The 23,063-nt window shown below is 50.3% G+C and overlaps 1 protein-coding gene across 1 annotated transcript; it reads right to left on the minus strand.

Annotated features, from left to right (window-relative positions):
* Positions 1-201: 201 nt before the first annotated feature.
* Positions 202-22,061, minus strand: LOC135441981 (structural maintenance of chromosomes protein 1A-like; the record flags this gene model as incomplete). The annotated part of the gene is made up of 12 exons (XM_064701529.1): positions 202-255; positions 1,510-1,664; positions 4,856-5,012; positions 5,923-6,033; positions 7,412-7,565; positions 10,151-10,296; positions 11,858-11,999; positions 13,979-14,085; positions 16,545-16,661; positions 20,490-20,627; positions 20,972-20,998; positions 22,035-22,061. Coding segments are annotated over 12 exons (1,335 nt in total), but the record flags the coding sequence as incomplete, so codon positions are not given.
* Positions 22,062-23,063: the final 1,002 nt, after the last annotated feature.

A 23,063-nucleotide genomic window follows, 5' to 3' on the forward strand; every position in this document is an offset into this window, starting at 1 on the left:
CATTGATATCCAGGTGTGGCTCCTCGGGGTTCTCAGGGCCCAGGAACGCCTGGGGGACATTGAGAGGACATTGAGGACATCATTGGGGACACTGGGGACATTAGAGACACTGGGGACATCAGGGGACATTGAGGGGACATTGAGGGGACATCATTGGGGTCACTGGGGACATTGGGGACACAGGGGACATGGAGGTGACACATTGTCATTGATATCCAGGTACGGCTCCTCGGGGTTCTCGGGGCCTAAAAATGCCTGAGGGGACATTGGGGACATTGAGGGGACACTGGGGACATTGGGGACTATAGGGACACAGAGAACACAGGTGACATTGAGGTGACACATTGTCATTGATCCCATCCAGGTACGGCTCCTCGGGGCCCAGGAACGCCTGGGGGGACATTGGGGACATCACTGGGGACATTCAGGTGATACTGGGGACATCACGGGGGACATTGAGGTGACCCAGGGGTCACAGCCAGGGCTCCTTGGGGCCCAGGAACACCTGAGGGATGGGTGGGGCCAGCCCCGTGCCCAGGTGTGTGCCCAGGTGTGTGCCCAGGTGTGTGCCCATCTGTGCACTGCTGTTCTGGGACAGCGCTTTGTGTGACTGTTCTGCCAGCCTGTACAGGTGTGTGCCAGCTTCCCAGGTGCCCAGGTGTGTGCCCAGCCCTGTGCCCAGGTGTGTGCCCACCTGTGCGCTGCTGTTTTGGGACAGCGTTGTGTGTGCCAGCTGTGCCAGCCTGCCCAGGTGCCCAGGTGTGTGCCCAGGTGTGTGCCCCCCAGGTACCCAGGTGTGTGCCCAGGTGTGCCCAGGTGAGTGCCCAGGTGTGTGCCCCCCTGATGCCCAGGTGTGTGCCCAGGTGTGTGCCCCAATGCCCAGGTGTGTGCCCCCCCGATGCCCAGGTGAGTGCCCAGGTATGTTCCCAGGTACCCAGGTGTGTGCCCAGGTGTGTGCCCCCTGATGCCCAGGTGTGTGCCCAGGTGTGCCCACCTGCGCGCTGCTGTTGCGGGACAGCGCTTTGTGTCACAGCTGTGCCAGCCTGCCCAGGTGCCCAGGTGTGTGCCCCCTGATGCCCAGGTGAGTGCCCAGGTGTGTGCCCAGGTGTGTGCCCCGATGCCCAGGTGTGTGCCAGCCCCGTTCCCAGGTGTGCCCAGGTATGCCAGCCTCACCTGCGCGCTGCTGTTCCGGGACAGCGCTTTGTGTCACAGCTATGCCCACCTGTCCAGGTGAGTGCCCAGGTGTGTGCCCCCTGATGCCCAGGTGTGCCCTGATGCCCAGGTGTGTGCCCAGGTGTGTGCCCAGGTGTGCCAGCCTTACCTGCGTGCTGCTGTTCCGTGACAGCTCTGCCCAGGTGTGCCCAGGTGAGTGCCCAGGTGTGTGCCCCGATGCCCAGGTGTGCCCACCTGCGTGCTGCTATTCCGGGACAGTGCTGTGTGTGCCAGCCCCATGCCCAGGTGTGTGCCCAGGTGTGTGCCCAGGTGAGTGCCCAGGTGTGCCAGCCTCACCTGCGCGCTGCTGTTGCGTGACAGCGCTTTGTAGATCTCGTCGATGTTGGTGGCCACGGCCTCGAAGCAGGAGTTGAAGCGGTCGAATCGCTCCTTCTTCATCTGCTCAAACGCCTGCTTGGCCTTCTTGGCGCGCTTGCGGGCGGCCTCGAACTCTGGGGACAGCGGGGACAGTTGGGGACACTGGGGACACTGGGGACAGCTGGGGACATTGGGGACATCACTGACACCCAGGGGACATCACTGACACCCAGGGACAGCCAGGGGACATTGGGGTCAGGGGACAGCAGGGACAGCCATGGGGACATTGGGGTGAGGACACCCCAGCTTGGCCTTCTTGGCGCGCTTGCGGGCGGCCTCGAACTCTGGGGACAGCGGGGACAATTGGGGACACTGGGGACAGTCAGGGGACACCATAGGGACATTGGGGACATCACTGACACCCAGGGACAGCCATGGGGACATTGGGGTGAGGACACCCCAGCTTGGCCTCCTTGGTGCGCTTGCGGGCGGCCTCAAACTCTGGGGGGACAGCAGGGGACAATTGAGGACACTGGGGACATTGGGGACATCACTGACACCCAGGGGACAGCAGGGACAGCAGGGACAGCCATGGGGACATTGGGGTCAGGACACCCCAGCTTGGCCTTCTTGGTGCGCTTGCGGGTGGCCTCGAACTCTGGGGACATCAGGGGACATTGGGGACACCCATGAGGACATCAAGGGACAGCTACAGGGACACTGGGGTCAAGACATGGGGACACCAAAGGGCCATCCCCAGGACAGCCCAGCTTGGCCTTCTTGGCGCACTTATGGGTGGTCTCGAACTCTGGGGGACATCGGGGACACTGGGGACATCACTGACACCCAGGGACAGCTGGGGACATTGGGGACAGCTAGGGACATTGGGGACATCACTGACACCCAGAGACAGCTGGGGACACTGGGGACAGCTGGGGACACTGGGGACATCACTGACACCCAGGGACAGTCAGGGGACATTGGGGTCAGGGGACAGCAGGGACAGCCATGGGGACATTGGGGTGAGGACACCCCAGCTTGGCCTCCGTGGCGCGCTTGCGGGCGGCCTCGAACTCTGGGGACAGTCAGGGGACATTGGGGACAGCAGGGGACAGTCAGGGGACACCATGGGGACATTGGGGTGAGAACATGGGGACACCAAGGGGACATCCCCAGGACAGCCCTGCTTGGCCTTCTTGGCGCACTTGTGGGTGGTCTCGAACTCTGGGGACAGCTGGGGACACTGGGGACAGCTGGGGACATTGGGGACATCACTGACACCCAGGGACAGTCAGGGGACATTGGGGACAGCTGGGGACATTGGGGACATCACTGACACCCAGGGACAGCCATGGGGACATTGGGGTGAGGACACCCCAGCTTGGCCTTCTTGGCGCGCTTGCGGGCGGCCTCGAACTCTGGGGACAGTCAGGGGACACCATGGGGACATTGGGGTGAGAACATGGGGACACCAAGGGGACATCCCCAGGACAGCCCTGCTTGGCCTTCTTGGTGCACTTGTGGGTGGTCTCGAACTCTGGGGGGACATTGGGGACATTCAGGGGACAGCAGGGACAGCCATGGGGACACTGGGGACATCACAGACATCCAGGGACAGCCAAGGGACAGCAGGGACAGCCATGGGGACATTGGGGTCAGGACACCCCAGCTTGGCCTCCTTGGAGCATTTACTGGAGGCCTCAAACTCTGGGGACAATTGGGGACAGCTGGGGACATCAGGGACAACCAGGGGACATCACAGACACCCAGGGGACACTCCATGTCCCCTCCACATCCCCCATGTCCCACCATCCAAGGTCTCCTGGAACTTGTCCCCCCCATGTCCCCATGGTGTCCCCACAGTGTCCCCCCCAGTGTCCCACCATCCAAGGTCTCCTGGAACTTGTCCCCCACCATGTCCCCATGGTGTCCCACCATCCGAGGTCTCCTGGAACTTGTCCCCATGTCCCCATGGTGTCCCCCCAGTGTCCCCATGGTGTCCTCACCACCCAAGGTCACCTGGAACTTGACACGGACACTGTCCCATGTCCCCCCAATGTCCCCATGGTGTCCCACCCTCTGAAGTCTCCTGGAACTTGTCCCCATGGTGTCCCCACCATGTCCTCTCATGTCCCCATGTGTCCCACCACCCGAGGTCTCCTGGAACTTGTCGCAGACACTGTCCCACGTCCCCACCATGTTCCACCATGTCCCCATGGTGTCCCACCATCCAAGGTCTACTAGAACTTGTCCCCTCCCCATGTCCCCATGGTGTCTCCACATATTCCCATCATGTCCCCTCAGTGTCCCACCATCCGAGGTCACCTGGAACTTGTCCCCATGTCCCCACAGTGTCCCCCCATGGTGTCCTCACCATCTGAGGTCACCTGGAACTTGTCACAGACACTGTCCCATGTCCCCCCAATGTCCCCATGGTGTCCCACCCTCCGAAGTCTCCTGGAACTTGTCCCCATGGTGTCCCCACCATGTCCTCTCATGTCCCCATGTGTCCCACCACCCGAGGTCTCCTGGAACTTGTCGCAGACACTGTCCCACGTCCCCACCATGTTCCACCATGTCCCCATGGTGTCCCCATGGTGTTCCACCATCCAAGGTCTACTAGAACTTGTCCCCTCCCCATGTCCCCATGGTGTCTCCACATATTCCCATGATGTCCCCCCAGTGTCCCACCATCCGAGGTCTCCTGGAACTTATTGTGGACACTGTCCCATGTCCCCACTGTGTCCCCATGGTGTCCCCACTGTCCAAGGTCTCCTGGAACTTGTCCCCCCCATGTCCCTACCATGTCCCCACGGTGTCCCCCCATGTTCCATCATCCGAGGTCTCCTGGAACTCATTGCTGATGCTCCTCCATGTCCCCCCCATGTCCCCATGGTGTCCCCCCGGTGTCCTACCATTAGATGTCTCCTGGAACTTGTCACAGACACTGTCCCATGTCCCCATGGTGTCTCCCCATGTCCCCTCCATGGTCCCCATGGTGTCCCCTTGTCCCATGGTGTCCCACCATCAGAGGTCTCCTGGAACTTGTGGATGCTCCCCCATGTTCCCACCATGTCCCCCCCATGTCCCCACAGTGTCCCACCATCAGAGGTCTCCTGGAACTTCTCCCTATGTCGCTATGGTGTCCCACCATCCGAAATCTTCTAGAACTCGTCCCCATTGTGTCCCCTCAGTGTCCCCACGGTGTCCCCACCATCCGAGGTCTCCTGGAACTTCTCCCCATGTCTCCATGGTGTCCCACCATCCAAAATCTTCTAGAACTTGTCCCCATTGTGTCCCCCCCATGTCCCCACGGTGTCCCCACCATCCGAGGTCTCCTGGAACTTGTCCCTGACGCTCTCCAGTTTCTCCATGGCCTTCATGTTGGGGGCGGCGATGCGCTGCAGGACGCTCTGCTGCTCCGTCAGCCGCTGCTGCAGGGCGGCCATCTCCTGCCGGATCTCCTCCTCGGCCTGGGCATCCTGGGGACACGGGGACATCGGGGACATTGGGGACATGGGGACATTGGGGACATCGGGGACACTGGGGACATCGGGGACATTGGGGACATTGGGGACATTGGGGACACAGCCGCTGCTGCAGGGTGGCCATCTCCTGCCGGATCTCCTCCTCGGCCTGGGCATCCTGGGGACACGGGGACATCGGGGACATTGGGGACATCAGGGACACATTGGGGACATCAGGGATACATGGGGACATTGGGGACATCAGGGGTGTGAGGGACACTGGGGACACAGCCGCTGCTGCAGGGCGGTCATCTCCTGCCGGATCTCCTCCTCGGCCTGCGCGTCCTGGGGACACGGGGACATCGGGGACATTGGGGACATCGGGGACATGGGGACACACGGGGACATGGGGACATTGGGGACATCGGGGACATGGGGACATCAGGGACATGGGGACATTGGGGACATCGGGGACATGGGGACATTGGGGACACTGGGGACATCACTGGGGACACGGGGACATCACTGGGGACATTGGGGACACGGGGACATTGGGGACATGGGACATGTCCAGGCATGCCCAGGAATGTTGGGGTGTGCCCAGCTGTGCTGGGTGTGCCCAGGTCTGTCCAGGCCACGCCCAGCTGTGCCCAGGCCATGCCCAGCTGTGCCCAGGCCACGCCCAGCTGTGCCCAGGCCATGCCCAGCTGTGCCCAGCTGTGCCCAGGCCACGCCCAGGTGTGTTGGGTGTGCCCAGGCCACGCCCAGGTGTGTTGGGTGTGCCCAGGCCACGCCCAGCTGTGCCCAGGTGTGTGGGACATGCCCAGGTGTGCCAGGTGTGCCCAGACGTGCCCAGGTGTGCCCAGGCCATGCCCAGGTGTGTTGGGTGTGCCCAGGCCACGCCCAGCTGTGCCAGCTGTCTCACCTTGAGCTCCTCGGGCAGGTCGCTGTAGTCGATCTCGATCAGAGCCTCGCGCGCGTAGAGGCTGGAGCTGCGCTGGGAGCTGCCCCCGGCGTCCTCGCCCGTGCCACCACCCTGAGGGGACAATGGGGACAATGAGGGGACAATGGGGACAGTCAGAGTGACACATGGGACATGGCTGGAGCTGCCCCCGGCGTCCTCACCCGTGCCACCACCCTGAGGGGACAATGGGGACAATGAGGGGACATGGCTGGAGCTGCCACCGGGGTCCTCATCAGTGCCACCACCCTGAGGGGACAATGGGGACAATGAGGGGACAATGGGGACACTCAGAGTGACACAGGGACCTCTCTGGTGCCACCACCCTGAGGGGACAATGGGGACAATGAGGGGACAATGAGGGGACATGGCTGGAGCTGCGCTGGGAGCTGCCCCCGGCGTCCTCACCCGTGCCACCACCCTGAGGGGACAATGGGGACAATGAGGGGACAATGGGGACAGTCAGAGTGACACAGGGACCTCTCCCGTGCCACCACCCTGAGGGGACAATGAGGGGACAATGAGGGGACATGGCTGGAGCTGCGCTGGGAGCTGCCCCGGGCATCCTCACCCGTGCCACCACCCTGAGGGGACAATAGGGACACAGGGACAGTCAGAGTGACACAGAGACCTCTCCGGTGCCACCACCCTGAGGGGACAATGAGGGGACAATGAGGGGACATGGCTGGAGGTGCCACTGGTGTCCTCACCCGTGCCACCACCCTGAGGGGACACACAGGGGACAATAAGGGGACAATGAGGGGACATGGCTGGAGCTGCCATCAGGGTCCTCACTGGTACCACCACCCTGAGGGGACAATGGGGACAATAGGGACAGTCAGAGTGACACATGGGACATGGCTGGAGTTGCCACCGGGGTCCTCACGAGTGCCACCACCCTGAGGGGACAATGGGGACAGTCAGGGTGACACAGGGTGACATGGGGGTGTCCAGGGTGTCACCTCCTCCTGGCTGATGTCGCCCATGGAGCCCCTGGCCAGCGGCAGCCAGGGGGACACAGAGGGTGACACAGGGTGACTCAGGGTGACACAGGAGGACATGGGTGTCACAGGGGTGTCACAGGGGTGTCACAAGGTGTCCCCAGGTGTCACCTCCTCCTGGCTGATGGCGTCCATGGAGCCCCTGGCCAGCAGCAGGACAGAGGGTGACACAGAGGGACAGGGGTGGCTCAAGGGGACAGGGGTAACTCAGGGTGAACTAGTGGTGGCTCAGGGTGTCCCAGAGTGACACAGGGGTGACCCAGGGGTGACACAGGGTGTCATGGGGTGTCCCCAGGTGTCACCTCCTCCTGGCTGATGTCGTCCATGGAGCCCCTGGCCATCGGGTCATACAGGGATGACCCAGGGTGACACAGGGGGACAGGGGTGACCCAGGGGTGACCCAGAGTGACCCAGGGTGACTCAGGGTGACATGGAGGTGTCCAGGGTGTCACCTCCTCCTGGCTGATGTCGTCCATGGAGCCCCTGGCCAGCGGCAGGCGGATGTCCTGCATCTTGCAGGCCTGCAGGAGGTTGTGGCGGTCGCTGCGCTTCTGCTCCAGCTTGGTCTCGATGGCCGTCACCTCCTTCTGCAGGTGGGTCATCTCCCTGGGGACAGGGACACCGTGGGGACAGGGACATAGGACACCATGGGGACAGGGACACAGGACACCATGGGGACAGGGACATGGACAGGGACATGGGGACACAGCGTGGGGACAGGGACACTGGGTCTCGATGGCCGTCACCTCCTTCTGCAGGTGGGTCATCTCCCTGGGGACACGGGGACAGGACACAGTGGGGACAGGGACATGGGGACAGGGACACAATGTGGGGACAGGGCGCGGGACATGGCAGGGGATAGGGATATGGGGACGTGGCGGGGACAGGGACACAGGGACATGAAGAGGAGATACGAATGGGGGACAGGGACATGGGGACAGGGAATGGGGATGTGAAGTGGGGACGGGACCATGGAGACGTGGTGGGGACAGGACATGGAGTGGGGACAGGACACGGGGATATGGTGGGGACAGGGAATGGGGACATGGAGTGAGGACAGGGGCACAGGGACACAGGGACATGGGAACAGGCAATGAGGACATGGTGGGGACAGAGACATGGGGACGTCGCAGGGGACAGGACACGGGGACATGGCAGGGGACAGGGACATGCTGGGAACATTGTGTGGGGACAGGACATGGGAACACAGTGGGGACAGGGCAAGGGACAGGACACAGGGAATGGGGACAGGGACATGGGGACACAGTGAGGGTACAGAGACAGACAGGGAATGGGGATGTGGCAGGGACAGGGACACGGGGACATGGTGGGGACATGGGGACGGGGAATGGGGACATGGAGGGGACAGAGACATGGGGACATGGCAGGGGACAGGGACATGGTGGGAACATTGTGTGGGGACAGGACATGGGAACACAGTGGGGACAGGGCAAGGGACAGGACACAGGGAATGGGGACAGGGCAGGGGACAGGGACATGGGGACATGGTGAGGATAAAGACACAGGGACATGGCAGGGGACATGGTGTGGGGACAGGGACACGGTGTGGGGACAGGGTGGGCACAGGGACATGGAGACAGGGACATGGGGACAGGGAACGGGGACAGGGGATGGGACATGGTGTGGGGACAGGACATGGGGACACAGTGGGGACAGGGCGTGGGGATGTGGTGAGGGGACAGGGAATGGGGGACAGGGAACAGGGACATGGTGTGGGCACAGGGTGTGGGGACAGGAGATGGGGACAGGGACATTGCAGGGGACACGGTGTGGGGACAGGGACACGGTTGGGGACACAGTGTGGGGACAGGAACATGGGGACACAGTGGGGACAGGGACACGGTGTGAGGACAGGGTGGGCACAAGAACATGGGGACAGAGACATGGGGACAGGGAATGGGGACATGGTGGGGACAGAAACATGGGGACAGGGACACGGGGACACAGTGTGGGGACAGAAACATGGGGACAGGGACATGGGGACACAGTGTGGGGACAGGGACACTGGGATATGGTGGGGACAAGGAATGGGGACATGGCGGGGACAGACACGAGGACGTGGCAGGGGGCAGGGACATGGCAGGGGGGACAGGGACATCGGGACATGGTGTGGGGACATGGTGGGGCCAGGGACATGGGGACAGTGACACAATGGGGACAGGGACACAGGGACATGGGGGGACAGGGACATGGGGACACACCCCCCATGGACATGCCCACATGGTCCTTACTCCTCTTTCTAGCCCCGCCCCTTTAACCCCGCCCTCACCTGTTAGCCCCACCCCCTTTGTCACCACCCTCACTTTGGCCACGCCCCCTTTGCACCCACCCTCACTTATTGGCCCCACCCCATTCATTGGTCCAGCACCCTTTGTTAGCCCCACCCCCATTTGTTGGCCACACTCCCTCATTGGCCCCACCCCTTTTTTCTGGCCACGCCCCTTGAGGCCCCGCCCTCACTTGTTGGCCACACCCTCATTGGCCCCAGCCCTTTTTCTGGCCCCACCCTCATTTGTTGGCCACACTCCCTCATTGGCCCCACCCCTTTTTTGGCCCCACCCTCATTTGTTGGCCACACTCCCTCATTGGCCCCACCCCTTTTTATCTGGCCATGCCCCTTGAGGCCCCGCCCTCCCTTCCTGGCCACACCCCAATTGGCCACGCCCCTTGAGGCCCCGCCCTCCCTTGTTGGCCACTCCCCCATTGGCCACACCCCTTGTGGCCCTGCCCTCCCTTCTTGGCCACTCCCCCCATTGGCCACGCCCCTCGAGGCCCCGCCCTCCCTTGCTGGCCACTCCCCATTGGCCACGCCCCTTGAGGCCCCGCCCTCCCTTGCTGGCCACTCCCCCCATTGGCCACACCCCTTGAGGCACCACCCTCACTTGCTGGCCACACCCCCATTGGCCACGCCCCTTGAGGCCCCGCCCCTTCTTGGCCACACCCCATTGGCCACGCCCCTTGAGGCACCACCCTCACTTGCTGGCCACACCCCATTGGCCACGCCCCTTGAGGCCCCGCCCCCCTTCTTGGCCACACCCCCATTGGCCATGCTCCTTGAGGTCCCGCCCCCCCTTCTTGGCCACACCCCCATTGGCCCCGCCCCTTGAGGCCCCGCCCTCCCTTGCTGGCCACCCCCCCATTGGCCACGCCCCTTGAGGCCCCGCCCTCACTTGTTGGCCCCGCCCAGCTTCTTGCGGATCTCGTCCATCTCGTGGTTTTTGTCGTTCACCTCCGACTTCTTGGCCAGGTGTTGGTTCTTGAGGTCCTGCAGCTGCGCCATGGTCTCGTCGATGATCTTCATGTGCCGCTGCTCCTCCTGAAAAACGGCCAAAAACGGGCAAAAATGGGCAAAATGGACCAAAGTTATCGATGGTCTTCACGTGACACTGTTCCTCCTGAGGGGGACACCAAAAATGGGCAAAAATGGACAAAAGAACCCAAAATAACCCAAAGTTATCGATGGTCTTCATGTGCCGCTGCTCCTCCTGAGGGGGACACCAAAAATGGTCAAAAACCACCCAAAAATGGTCAAAAATGGACAAAAGAACCCAAAGTTATCGATGGTCTTCATGTGCCGCTGCTCCTCGTAGGGAAAGTGCCAAAAAACCCCAAAAAAACCCCAAAATCTTCTTGAGCTTCTCAATCTCGGCCTTGTCCTTGTGTTCTCCTGGTCCCATCTCAGCTCTTCTCCACCATGAACCTCTTGAGACCCCAAAACACCTCAAAAACCCCAGAAAAACCCCAAAAAATCCCTAAAAAATCCCTAAAAAACCCCAGAAGAACCCAGAGGTCCCCAAACCTCCTTGAGCTCCTCGATCTTGGCCTCGTCCTTGCACTCTCCTGGTCCCACCTCGGGTCTTCTCCACCTTGACCATCCCGAGACCCCAAAACACCTCAAAAATCCCAAAAAAATCCCCAAAAAGCCCCAGAAGAACCCAAAGGTCCCAAACTTTCTCAATTTCTCCTGTCCTTCTGCTCTCCCTGGTCCCACCTGAGGTCTTCTCCACCTTGACCATCCCGAGACCCCAAAACACCACAAAAACCCCAAAAAACCCCAAAAATCCCCAAAAAATCCCAGAAGGACCCAAAGGTCCCAAAACCTTCTTCAGCTTCTTGATCTTGTCCTTGTCTTTCCACTCTCGTGGTCCCACCTCAGCTCTTCTCCACCATGAACCTCTTGAGACCCCAAAACACCAAAAAAATCCCCCAAAAAGTCCCCAAAATCCCCAAAAAATCCCAGAAGAACCCAAAGGTCCCCAAACCTTCTCAATTTCTCCTGTCCCTCTGCTCTGCCTGGTCCCATCTCAGCTCTTCTCCACCAGAAGCATCCCAAGACCCCAAAACTCCTCAAGAAACCCCAAAAAACCCCCAAAAAGCCCCAAAAGAACCAAAAAACCCCAAACCTTTTTGAGCTTCTCCATCTCGGCCTTGCCCTTGTGTTCTCCTGGTCCCACCTCAGCTCTTCTCCACCTTGACCATCCCGAGACCCCAAAACTCCTCAAAAACCCCAGAAAAATCCCCAAAAAGCCCCAAAAGAAACCAGAAGAACCCAAAGGTCCCAAACCTTCTCAATTTCTCCTGTCCCTCTGCTCTCCCTGGTCCCACCTCAGCTCTTCTCCACCTTGACCATCCCAAGACCCCAAAACTCCTCAAAAACCCCAGAAAAACCCCAAAAAGCCCCAAAAGAACCCAGAAGAACCCAAAGGTCCCCAAACCTTCTTGAGCTTCTCCATCTTAGCCTTGTCTTTCCACTCTTGTGGTCCCACCTCAGCTCTTCTCCACCATGAACCTCTTGAGACCCCAAAACACCAAAAAAATCCCCCAAAAAGTCCCCAAAATCCCCAAAAAATCCCAGAAGAACCCAAAGGTCCCCAAACCTTCTTGAGCTTCTCGATCTCGGCCTCGTCCTTGCGCACGCCCTGCTCCCACATCAGCACCTTCTCCTGGTCCTCCCGCAGTTGGTTGCGCTCGAAGTCCAGCTGGATGCCCAAGCGCGTCTTCTGGTTCTCGAACTCCAGCCTGGGGGACACCACAGAGGTTCCTCAGAGGTTCTTGAGATGTTTGTTGGGGTTCCTCAGAGGTTTTTTGGGGTCTCTGAGAGGTTTTTTGGGGAGTTTGAGAGGTTTTTTGGGGTCTCTGAGGGGTTTTTGAGGACTCTGAGGGTTTTTTTGGGGTTCCTGAGAAGTTCTTGGATGTTCTTGAGATGTTTCTTTGGGTTCCTCAGAGGTTTTTTGTTATCTCGGAGGGGTTTTGTGGGGTCCCTGAGACGTTTTATGGGGTCTTTGAGATCCTTGAAGGTTTTCTGGTGTCCCCAGGGGTTTTTTGGGGTTCCTGAGAAGTTCTTGGATGTTCTTGAGATGTTTGTTGGGGTTCCTCAGAGGTTTTTTGGGGTCTCTGAGAGGTTTTTGAGGTCCTTGATGGTTTTTTTGGGGTTCCTGAGAAGTTCTTGGAGGTTCTAGAGATGTTTTTTGGAGTCCTCAGGAGATTTTTGAGGTTCTTGAGATGTTTGTTGAAGTTCCTCAGGGGTTTCTTGGGGACTCTGAGAGTTTTTTTTGGGGACTCTGAGGGATTTTTGAGGACTCTGAAGGGATTTTTTTGGGGTTCCTGAGAAGTTCTTTGAGGTTCTAGAGATGTTTCTTGGGGTTCCTCAGAGGTTTTTTGGTATCTCAGAGGGGTTTTGTGGGGTCCCTGAGATGTTTTATGGGTCTTTGAGGGGTTTTGGAGATCCTTGAAGGTTTCTAGGGGTACCCAGGAAATTTTTGGAGGTCCTTGAGATGTTTTCTGGGTTCCTCAGGGTTTTTGGGGTTCCTGAGAAGTTCTTTGAAGTTCTAGAGATGTTTTTTTGGAGTTCTCAGGAGATTTTTGAGGTTCTTGAGATGTTTGTTGGGTTCCTCAGGGGTTTCTTGAGGACTCTGAGGGGTTTTGGGGTCTCTGAGAGGTTTTTTGGGGAGTTTGAGAGGTTTTTTGGGGTCTCTAAAGGGGTTTTGTGGAGTTCCTGAGAAGTTCTTGGATGTTCTTGAGATGTTTGTTGGGGTTCCTCAGAGGTTTTTTTGGTGTCTCCAAAGGGTTTGAAGCTCCTTGAGATGTTTCTTTGGGTTCCTCAGAGGATTTTTGGTATCTCGGAGGGGTTTTTGTGGGTCCCTGAGATGTTTTATGGGGTCTTTGAAAGGTTTTGGAGATCCTTGAAGGTTTTTTGGGGTCTCTGAGGGGTTTTGTGGAGTTCCTGAGAAGTTCTTGGAGGTTCTTGAGATGTTTGTTGGGGTTCCTCAGAGGTTTTTTGGGGACTCTGAGGGATTTTTGAGGACTCTGAAGGTTTTTTTGGGGTTCCTGAGAAGCTCTTTGAGGTTCTAGAGATGTTTTTTGGAGTCCTCAGGAGATTTTTGAGGTCCTTGAGATGTTTGTTGGGGTTCCTCAGAGGTTTTTTAGGGACTCTGAGGGGTTTTGGAGGTCCTTGATGGTTTTTGTGGGGTCCCTGGAGGTTTTTTGGGGTCCCTCAGAGGTTTCTGGGGTCCCTCAGAGGTTTTTGGGGTCCCTGAGATGTTTTTGGGGTCCCTTAGAAGATTTTTGGGGTCCCTGTGGGGTTTTTGGGTCCCTCAGAAGATTTTTGGGGTCCCTGAAAGGTTTTTTGGGGTCTCTGTGGAGATTTTTGGGGTCCCTGTGGGGTTTTTTGGGGTCTCTGTGGACATTTTTGGGGTTTTTGGGGTCTCTGTGGGGTATTTGGGGTCTCTGTGGGTTCTTTGGGGTCTCTGTGGAGATTTTTGGGGGTTTTTTGGGGTCCCTGATGGGGTTTTTGGGGTTTTGGGGTCCCTGGTGGGTTTTTGGGGTTTTTGGGGTTTTTGGGGTCCCTGAGGTTTTGGGGTCCCTGATGGGGTTTTGGGGGTCCCTGTGGGGTTTTTGGGGTCCCTGATGGGATTTTTGGGGTTTTTGGGGTCCCTGAGGTGTTTTTGGGGTCTCTGTGGAGGTTTTTGGGGGTTTTTTGGGGTTTTTGGGTCCCTGACCTTTTCTTGGCGATCTCGTTCTGCCTCTTGACCTTCTCCTCCTCGAACTCTCGGATGTTCCTGACCCCGATCTCGCGGCAGAACTCCTCAAACACCTCGTCCTCCACCTGGGCAAGCCCAAAACCCCCCAAATCCACCCTGAAATATTCCCCAAAATCCCCCAAATCCACCCTGAAATATTCCCCAAAATCCCCCAAAAATCTCCCCCAAATCCACCCGAAAATATTCCACAAAAACCCCAAAATCCCCCAGAAAATCGTCCTAAAATCCCCAAATCTGGGGGACCCAAAAAACCCCAAATTTCCCCCAAATTCCACCCAAGTGTCTCCCCCAAAATCTTCACAAAATCCTCCAAATCTGGGGGACCCAAAAATCCCCAAATTTCCCCCAAATTTCCCTGAAAAAGCCCCAAATATCCCCCAAAAACCCCAAAATCCCCAAATCTGGGGGACCCAAAAATCCCCAAATTCCCCCCAAAAAAATTCCCCAAAAACCCCAAATCTCCCTGAAAAGGCCCCAAATTCCCCCAAAATCTCCCCCAAATATCCCCAAAATCCTCCCCAAAAACCCCAAATTCCACCCAAAAGTCTCCCCCAAAATCTTCACAAAATCCCCCAAATTTGGGGGACCCCAAAATTCCCCAAATTCCCCCAAAATCTCCCTGAAAAAGCCCCAAAACCCCAAATCTGGGGGACCCCAAAATCCCCCAAATCCACCCAAAAATATTCCCCAGGATCCCCCAAATCCTCCCCCAAAACCCCAAATTGGGGACCCCAAAATCCCCCAAATTCATTCCAAAATTCCCCCAAAAATCCCCAAATCCCCCAAAATGGGAATTCTCCCCAAAACTGGGGGAATTTCTCCCTAAAATTGGAAGAATTTTCCTCAAAATTGGGGAGAAATTCCCCCAAAAATTGGGATTTTTTCCCCCAAAATTGGGATTTTTCTCCTCCAAAAATTGGGATCTTTTCCCCCAAATTTGCCAGAATTTTCCCCAAATTGGGGAAATTTTTTCTCCAAAATTGGCGGAATTTTCCTCAAAATTGAGGAAAATTTGTTTCCTCAAAACAGGGATTTTTTTTTCCAAAAATTTAGATTATTTTCCCCAAATTTGCCAGAATTTTCCCCAAATTTGGGGGGATTTCTCCCTCAAAACCAGATATTATTTTCCCCCTAAAAACTGGGATTTTTTTCCCCAAAAATTGGGATTTTTTTCCCCAAATTGGGGGGATTTTTTCCTCCAAAAATTCAGATTTTTCCCCAAAAAAATTGGGATTTTTTTCCTCCAAAAATTCAGATTTTTCCCAAAAAAATTGGGATTTTTTCCCCAATCTGGGGGGATTTTCCCCCAAAAATTTGGATTTTTTCCCCCAAAATTGGAAGAAATTCTCCCCAGAACTGGGGTAATTTTTTCCCAATATTGGTGGAATTTTCCTCAAAACTGGGGGGATTTTTTCCTCCAAAAATTCAGATTTTTCCCCAAAAAATTGGGATTTTTTTCCCCAAATTGGGGGGATTTTTTCCTCCAAAAATTCAGATTTTTCCCCAAAAAATTGGGATTTTTTTGCCAAATTTGGGGTTTTTTTCCTCCAAAAATTGGGATTTTTTTTTCCCCAAATTGGGGGGGATTTTTTCCTCCAAAAATTCAGATTTTTCCCCAAAAATTTGGGATTTTTTTACCAAAAAATTGGGATTTTTATCCCCAAAAATTGGGATTTTTTTCCCCAAAAATTAGGATTTTTACTCCCAAAAATTGGGATTTTTTTTACCAAAAAATTGGGATTTTTTTCCCCAAATTGAGGGGGATTTTTTCCTCCAAAAATTCAGATTTTTCCCCAAATTGGGGGGGATTTTTTCCTCTAAAAATTCAGATTTTTCCCCAAAAAATTGGGATTTTTTTGCCAAATTTGGGGGGATTTTTTCCACCAAAAATTCAGATTTTTCCCCAAAAAAATTGGGATTTTTTTCTCCAAATTTGGGGTTTTTTTCCCCCAAGTTGGGGGGATTTTCCCCCAAAAAATTGGGATTTTTTTTCCCCAAATTTGGGGGGTTTTTTTCCTCCAAAAATTCAGATTTTTCCCCAAAAAATTGGGATTTTTTTTCCTCCAAAAATTCAGATTTTTCCCCAAAAAAATTGGGATTTTTTTGCCAAAAAATTGGGATTATTTTGCCAAAAATTCAGATTTTTCTCCAAAAAATTGGGATTTTTTTGCCAAAAATTGGGATTTTTTTGCCAAAAAATTGGGATTTTTTTTACCAAAAAATTGGGATTTTTTTGCCAAAAATTGGGATTTTTTTACCAAAAAAATTGGAATTTTTTCCCCCCAAAAAATTGGGATTTTTTTGCCAAAAATTCGGATTTTTCCCCAAAAAATTGGGATTTTTTTTTGCCAAAAAATTGGGATTTTTTGCCAAAAATTGGGATTTTTTTTACCAAAAAATTGGGATTTTTTTGCCAAAAATTCAGATTTTTCCCCAAAAATTTGGGATTTTTTTACCAAAAATTTGGGATTTTTTTGCCAAATTTAGGTTTTTTTTCCCCCAAATTTTGGGATTCGCCCCAGACCTGGTTCATTTTCTCCTTCAGCTCCTTCATCTCGCGCTCCCGGCCCTGGATGATTCGTTTGATGTCGTTGATGCGCGGCCCAAAATTGGCCAATTCGCTCTCCAGCTTGGACTTCTCCTGGAAATGGGGAAAATGGGAAATTGTGAGAAAAGGGGGAAAAAATGGGGAAAAATTGGGGAAAAAATTGGGAAAAAAATTGGGAAAAAAGAGGGAAAAAATTGGGAAAAAAAATGGGGAAAAAAAAGGCAAAAATTAGGAAAAAAATGGGGGAAAAATGGGAAATTGTGAGAAAAGGGGGGAAAAATTGGGAAAAAAGAGGGAAAAAATTGGGAAAAATTGTGAGAAAAGGGGGAAAAAATGGGGAAAAAGAGGGGAAAAATTGGGGAAAAAATTGGGAAAAAAAAGGCAAAAATTAGAAAAAAAAGGGGGGAAAAAAGGGGCAAAAATTAAAAAATAACCAAGGGAAAAATGGAAAAATAAAGAGGAAAAAAAAGGGGGGAGAATTGGAAAAATGAGGGGAAAATGGTGAGAAAATGGGAAGAAAAATTGGGAAAAAATTGGGGAAAATGAGAGAAAAAATGGAGGAAAAAGGAGAAAAAAAAGGGAAAAATGGGATTAAAAAGATGGGAAAATGTGAGAAAAATTGGAAAAAAAAAAGAGCAAAAATTAGGAAAAAATGGGGGGAAAAAGGGGCAAAAATTAAAAAATAACCGAGGGAAAAATGGAAAAAATAAAAAATAAAGAGGGAAAAAAGGGGGGCAAAATTGTGAGAAAATGGGGGGAAAAATGGGGAGAAAAAAGAGCAAAAATTAGAAAACAATGGGGGAAAAAAGGGGCAAAAATTAAGAAATAACTTAGGGAAAAATGAAAAAAAAAAGAAAAATAAAAAAGGAAAAAAAAGGGGGGAAAATTGTGAGGAAATGGGGGGAAAAATTGGGAAAAAATTGGGGAAAATGAGAAAAAAAATGGGGAAAAATGTGAGAAAAATTGGGAAAAAAAAGAGCAAAAATTAGAAAAAAATGGGGGAAAAAAGGGGCAAAAATTAAAAAATAACCGAGGGAAAAATGGAAAAATAAAGAGGAAAAAAAGGGGGGAAAATGGTGAGAAAATGGGAAGAAAAATTGGGAAAAAATTGGGGAAAATGAAGAAAAAAAAGGAAAAATAAAGAGGAAAACAAAGAGGGGAAAATGGGGAAAAATTGGAATTTTTTTCCCCCCACATCCAAAGTTTTTTCCCCAAATTTTGGATTTTTTTCCCCCCAGATCCGGGTCCCACCTGCAGGTTCAGTCCCAGCTCACTTTGGGAATATTTGATGAAGGAACTTCCCCCAAAATTCACATTTTTTATCCCCAAAATTCACACTTTTATCCCCAAATTTCACAATTTTTTTCCCTAAAAAAATTCAAATTTCTCCCAAAATTCAGATTTTTTTTTCCCCAAAAAAATTCACATTTTTTCCCCCAAAAATTCACTTTTTTCCCTGAAAAATTCACATTTTTACACCAAAAAAATCAGATTTTTTTCCCAAAAATTCACATTTTTTCCCCAAAATTTCCGATTTTTTCCCCAAATTTTGGATTTTTTTCCCTGAATTTTGGATTTTTCCCCCCAGATCCGGGTCTCACCTGCAGGTTCATTCCCAGGTCACTTTGGGAATATTTGATGAAGGAACTTCCCCCAAAATTCACATTTTTTATCCCCAAAATTCACAATTTTTCCCCCAAATTTCAAATATTTTTTTCCTAAAAACCACAAATTTTTCCCCCAAAATTCACTTCTTTTTTCCCCCCAAAAATTCACTTTTTTCCCTGAAAAATTCACATTTTTTCACCAAAAAAATCACATTTTTTCCCCAAAAATCCACTTTTTTTCCCTGGAAAATTCACATTTTTTCACCAAAAAAAATCACATTTTTTCCCCAAAAATTCAGATTTTTTTTCCCCAGATTTTGTATTTTTTTTCCCCAAAAATTCAGATTTTTTCCCCAAAAATTCAGATTTTTTTTCCCCAAATTTTGGATTTTTTTTCCCCCAAAATTCAGATTTTTTTCCCCAAAATTCAGATTTTTTCCCCTCAAAATTCAGATTTTTTCCCCAAATTTTGGATTTTTTTCCCCAAAAATTCAGATTTTTTCCCTGAATTTTGGATTTTTTTCCCCAAATTTTGGATTTTTTCCCCCAAATCCGGGTCCCACCTGCAGGTTCAGTCCCAGCTCACTTTGGGAATATTTGATGAAGGAACTTCCACCAAAATTCACATTTTTTCCCCCAAAAATTCACTTTTCTCCCTGGAAAATTCACATTTTTTCACCAAAAAAATCGCATTTTTTTCCCAAAAATTCAGATTTTTTCCCAAATTTTGGATATTTTTTCCCAAATTCTGGATTTTCCCCCAGATCTGCCTCCCACCTGCAGGTTGAGTGCCAGGTCACTTTGGGAATATTTGATGAAAGAACTTCCCCCAAAATTCACACTTTTATCCCCAAATTTCACAATTTTTTTCCCTAAAAAAATTCAAATTTCTCCCCCAAAATTCAGATTTTTTTGCCCCCAGAAATTCCCATTGCTCCCCCCAAAAATTCACTTTTTTCCCTGAAAAATTCATATTTTTTCCCCAAAAAAATTCACATTTTTTCCCCCAAAAATTCACTTTTTTCCCTGAAAAATTCACATTTTTTCACCAAAAAATCACATTTTTTCCCAAAAAAAATCACATTTTTTCCCTGAAAAATTCACATTTTTTCACCAAAAAAATCGCATTTTTTCCCCAAAAATTCAGATTTTTTCCCCAAAAATTCAGATTTTTTCCCAAATTTTGGATTTTTTTCCTGAATTTTGGATTTTTTCCCTGAATTTTGGATTTTTTTCCCCAAATTTTGGATTTTTTTCCCCAAATTTTGGATTTTTTTTTCCCCAAAAATTCACATTTTTTTCCCCAAAAATTCAGATTTTTTTCCCCAAATTTGGGAATTTTTTCCCCAAAAATTCAGATTTTTTCCCCCAAATTTTGGATTTTTTTTCCCCAAAAATTCAAATTTTTTCCCCCAAAAATTCAGATTTTTTTCCCCAAATTTTGGATTTTTTCCCCCAAAAATTCAGATTTTTTCCCCAAAAATTCAGATTTTTTTTCTCAAAAATTCAGATTTTTTTTCAAAAATTCAGATTTTTTTCTCAAAAATTCAGATTTTTTTCTCAAAAATTCAGATTTTTTTTCTCAAAAATTCAGATTTTTTTCTCAAAAATTCAGATTTTTTTCCCCGAATTTTGGACTTTTTTCCCCAAATCCCATTTTTTCCCCCAAATCCATGTCCCACCTGCAGGTTCAGTCCCAGCTCACTTTGGGAATATTTGATGAAGGAACTTCCCCCAAAATTCACTATTTTTGTCCCCCAAATTTCAAATTTTTTTTTCCTAAAAAAATTCAAATTTCTCCCCCAAAATTCACTTTTTTTTTTCCCCAAAAATTCACATTTTTTCCCCAAAATTCACTATTTTTTCCCCAAAAAAATTCACATTTTTTCCCCCAAAAATTCCCATTGCTCCCCCCAAAATTTCACTTTTTTTCCCTGGAAAATTCACATTTTTTCACCAAAAAAATCGCATTTTTTTCCCAAAAATTCAGATTTTTTCCCCAAAACTTCACATTTTTTCCCCAAATTTTGGATTTCTTTTCCCCAAAAATTCAGATTTTTTTCCCCAAATTTTGGATTTCTTTTCCCCAAAAATTCAAATTTCTCCCCCAAAAATTCAGATTTTTTTCCCCAAATTTTGGATTTTTTTTCCCAAAAATTCAGATTTTTTCCCCAAAAATTCAGATTTTTTTCCCCAAATTTTGATTTTTTTTCCCCAAATTTTGAGGTTTTTTTCCCCAAATTTTGATGATTTTTTCCCCAAATTTTGGATTTTTTCCCCAAATTCTGGATTTTCCCCCAGATCTGCCTCCCACCTGCAGGTTGAGTGCCAGGTGCCGCGTCTTGGTCTGTTCCAGGTCGCTCTGGGAGTATTTGAGGCGCATTTGGAGCCCGTGGGCCTGGGACTGCACCTGGCGCAGCTCGGCCTCCTTGCGCTTGGCCTTCATCTGCTCCTGCAGGGGAAAAAAAGGGGAAATTAGGGAAATCTGGGAGAAAAAATTGGGGAAATATTGGGGGGAAATTGGGGAAAAATTGGGGGAAAATTGGGAAAAAATTGGGGAAAAGTCGGGGGAAAATCGGGGAAAAATTGGGGAAATATTCGAGAAAAATTGGGGGAAAATTGGGAAAAAATCCGGGAAAAAATGAGGAAAATTGAAGAAAAAATGAGGAAAAAATTGGGGGGAAATTGAGGAAAAATTGGGGGAAAATTGGGGAAAAATTGGAGAAAAATTGGGAAAAAATTGGGAAAAAATGAGGAAAAAATGGGGAAAAATGGGAATTTGGGGCCCAGCTCGGCCTCCTTGCGCTTGGCCTTCATCTGCTCCTGCAGGGGGAAAAATGGGAAAATCAGGGAAATCTGGAGGAAAAATTGGGGAAAAATAGGGGGAAAATTGGGGAAATATTGGGGAAAAATCGGGAAAAAATTGGGGGAAAATCGGGGAAAAAATGAGGAAAAAATGAGGAAAAAATTGGGAAAAAATTGGGGGAAAATTGGGAAAAAATTGGGGAAAAATTGGGAAAAAAATTGGGAAAAAATTGGGAAAAAATTGGGGGAAAATTGGGGGAAAATCAGGAAAAAATTGGGGAAAAATTGGGGAAAAATTGGGGAAAAAATGAGGAAAAAATGGGAATTTGGGGCCCAGCTCGGCCTCCTTGCGCTTGGCCTTCATCTGCTCCTGCAGGGGAAAAATGGGAATTTTGGGGTAAAGAAATGGGGAAAAATTGGGGAAAAATTGGGGGAAAATTGGGGGAAAAATGGGGAAAAAATTGGGGAAAAGTTGGGGAAAAATCGGGGAAAAAATTGGGGAAATATTGGGGAAAAATTGGGGAAAATTGGGAAAAAATTGGGGGAAAATCGGGGAAAAATTGGGAAAATATTGGGGAAAAATTGGGTGAAAAAATGAGGAAAAAAAGTGAATTATGGGGGGGAAATGAGGAAAAAATGAGGAAAAAATGAGGAAAAAATGAGGAAAAAATGGGAATTATGGGGGGGAAATGGGGAAAAAATTGGGAAAAAATGAGGAAAAAATGGGAATTTGGGGCCCAGCTCGGCCTCCTTGCGCTTGGCCTTCATCTGCTCCTGCAGGGGAAAAATGGGAATTTTGGGGTAAAGAAATGGGAAAAAATGGGGGAAAAATTGAGGAAAAAATTGGGAAAAAATTGGGGAAAAATCCGAAAAAAAATGAGGAAAAATGAGGAAAAAATGAGGAAAAAATGAGGAAAAAATGAGGAAAAAATGAGGAAAAGTTGGGAAAAAATTGGGGAAAAATTGGGAAAAAATTGGGAAAAAATTGGGGAAAAATCAAGGAAAAAATGAGGAAAAAATGAGGAAAAAATGGGAATTTGGGGCCCAGCTCGGCCTCCTTGCGCTTGGCCTTCATCTGCTCCTGCAGGGGGAAAAAAGGGGAAATTAGGGAAATCTGGGGGAAAAATTGGGGAAAAATTGGGGGAAAATTGGGGAAAAATTGGGGAAAAATTGGAGAAAAATTGGGGGAAAATTGGGGGAAAATTGGGGAAAAAATTGGGAAAAAATTGGGGAAAAAATTGGGAAAAAATGAGGAAAATTGAGGAAAAAATTGGGAAAAAATTGGGGGAAAATTGGGAAAAAATGGGGAAAAATGAGGAAAAAATGGGAAAAAATTGGGAAAAAATTGGGAAAAAAATGAGGAAAAAATGGGAAATTTGGGGCCCAGCTCGGCCTCCTTACGCTTGGCCTTCATCTGCTCCTGGAGTGGGAAAAAACAGGGGAAAATCAGGGAGAGAAATGGGAAAAATTGGGGAAAATTGGGGGAAAATTGGGGGAAAATCGGGGAAAAAATGAGGAAAAAATGAGGAAAAAATGAGGAAAAAATGAGGAAAAAATGGGAATTTGGGGCCCAGCTCGGCCTCCTTGTGCTTGGCCTTCATCTGCTCCTGGAGGGGAAAAACAGGGGAAAATTTAGGGAAATCTGGGAGAAAAATGGGGGAAAAAATTGGGAAAAATTGGAGAAAAATTGGGGAAAAAATTGGGAAAAATTGGGGAAAAATTGGGGAAAAATTGGGGGAAAAATTGGGGAAAATTGGGAAAAAATTGGGGAAAAATTGGGGAAAAATTGGGAAAAAAATGAGGAAAAAATGAGGAAAAAATGAGGAAAAAATGAGGAAAAAATGAGGAAAAAATGAGGAAAAAATGAGGAAAAAATGAGGAAAAAAATGAGGAAAAAATGGGAATTTGGGGCCCAGCTCGGCCTCCTTGCGCTTGGCCTTCATCTGCTCCTGGAATTGGGGAGAAAAAGGGGAAATTTGGGAAAAATGGGAGAAAAATGGGAAAATTCAGGGTCTCTTTGGGGTCAGGTTTGGGTTTTGGGCTCAGTTTTGGGGTCCCACCTTGCTCAGCTGCTCCTTTTCTC

The sequence above is a fragment of the Zonotrichia leucophrys genome, unplaced genomic scaffold (genome assembly GCF_028769735.1).
Source record: "Zonotrichia leucophrys gambelii isolate GWCS_2022_RI unplaced genomic scaffold, RI_Zleu_2.0 Scaffold_783_23063, whole genome shotgun sequence".
Lineage (NCBI taxonomy): Eukaryota > Metazoa > Chordata > Aves > Passeriformes > Passerellidae > Zonotrichia > Zonotrichia leucophrys.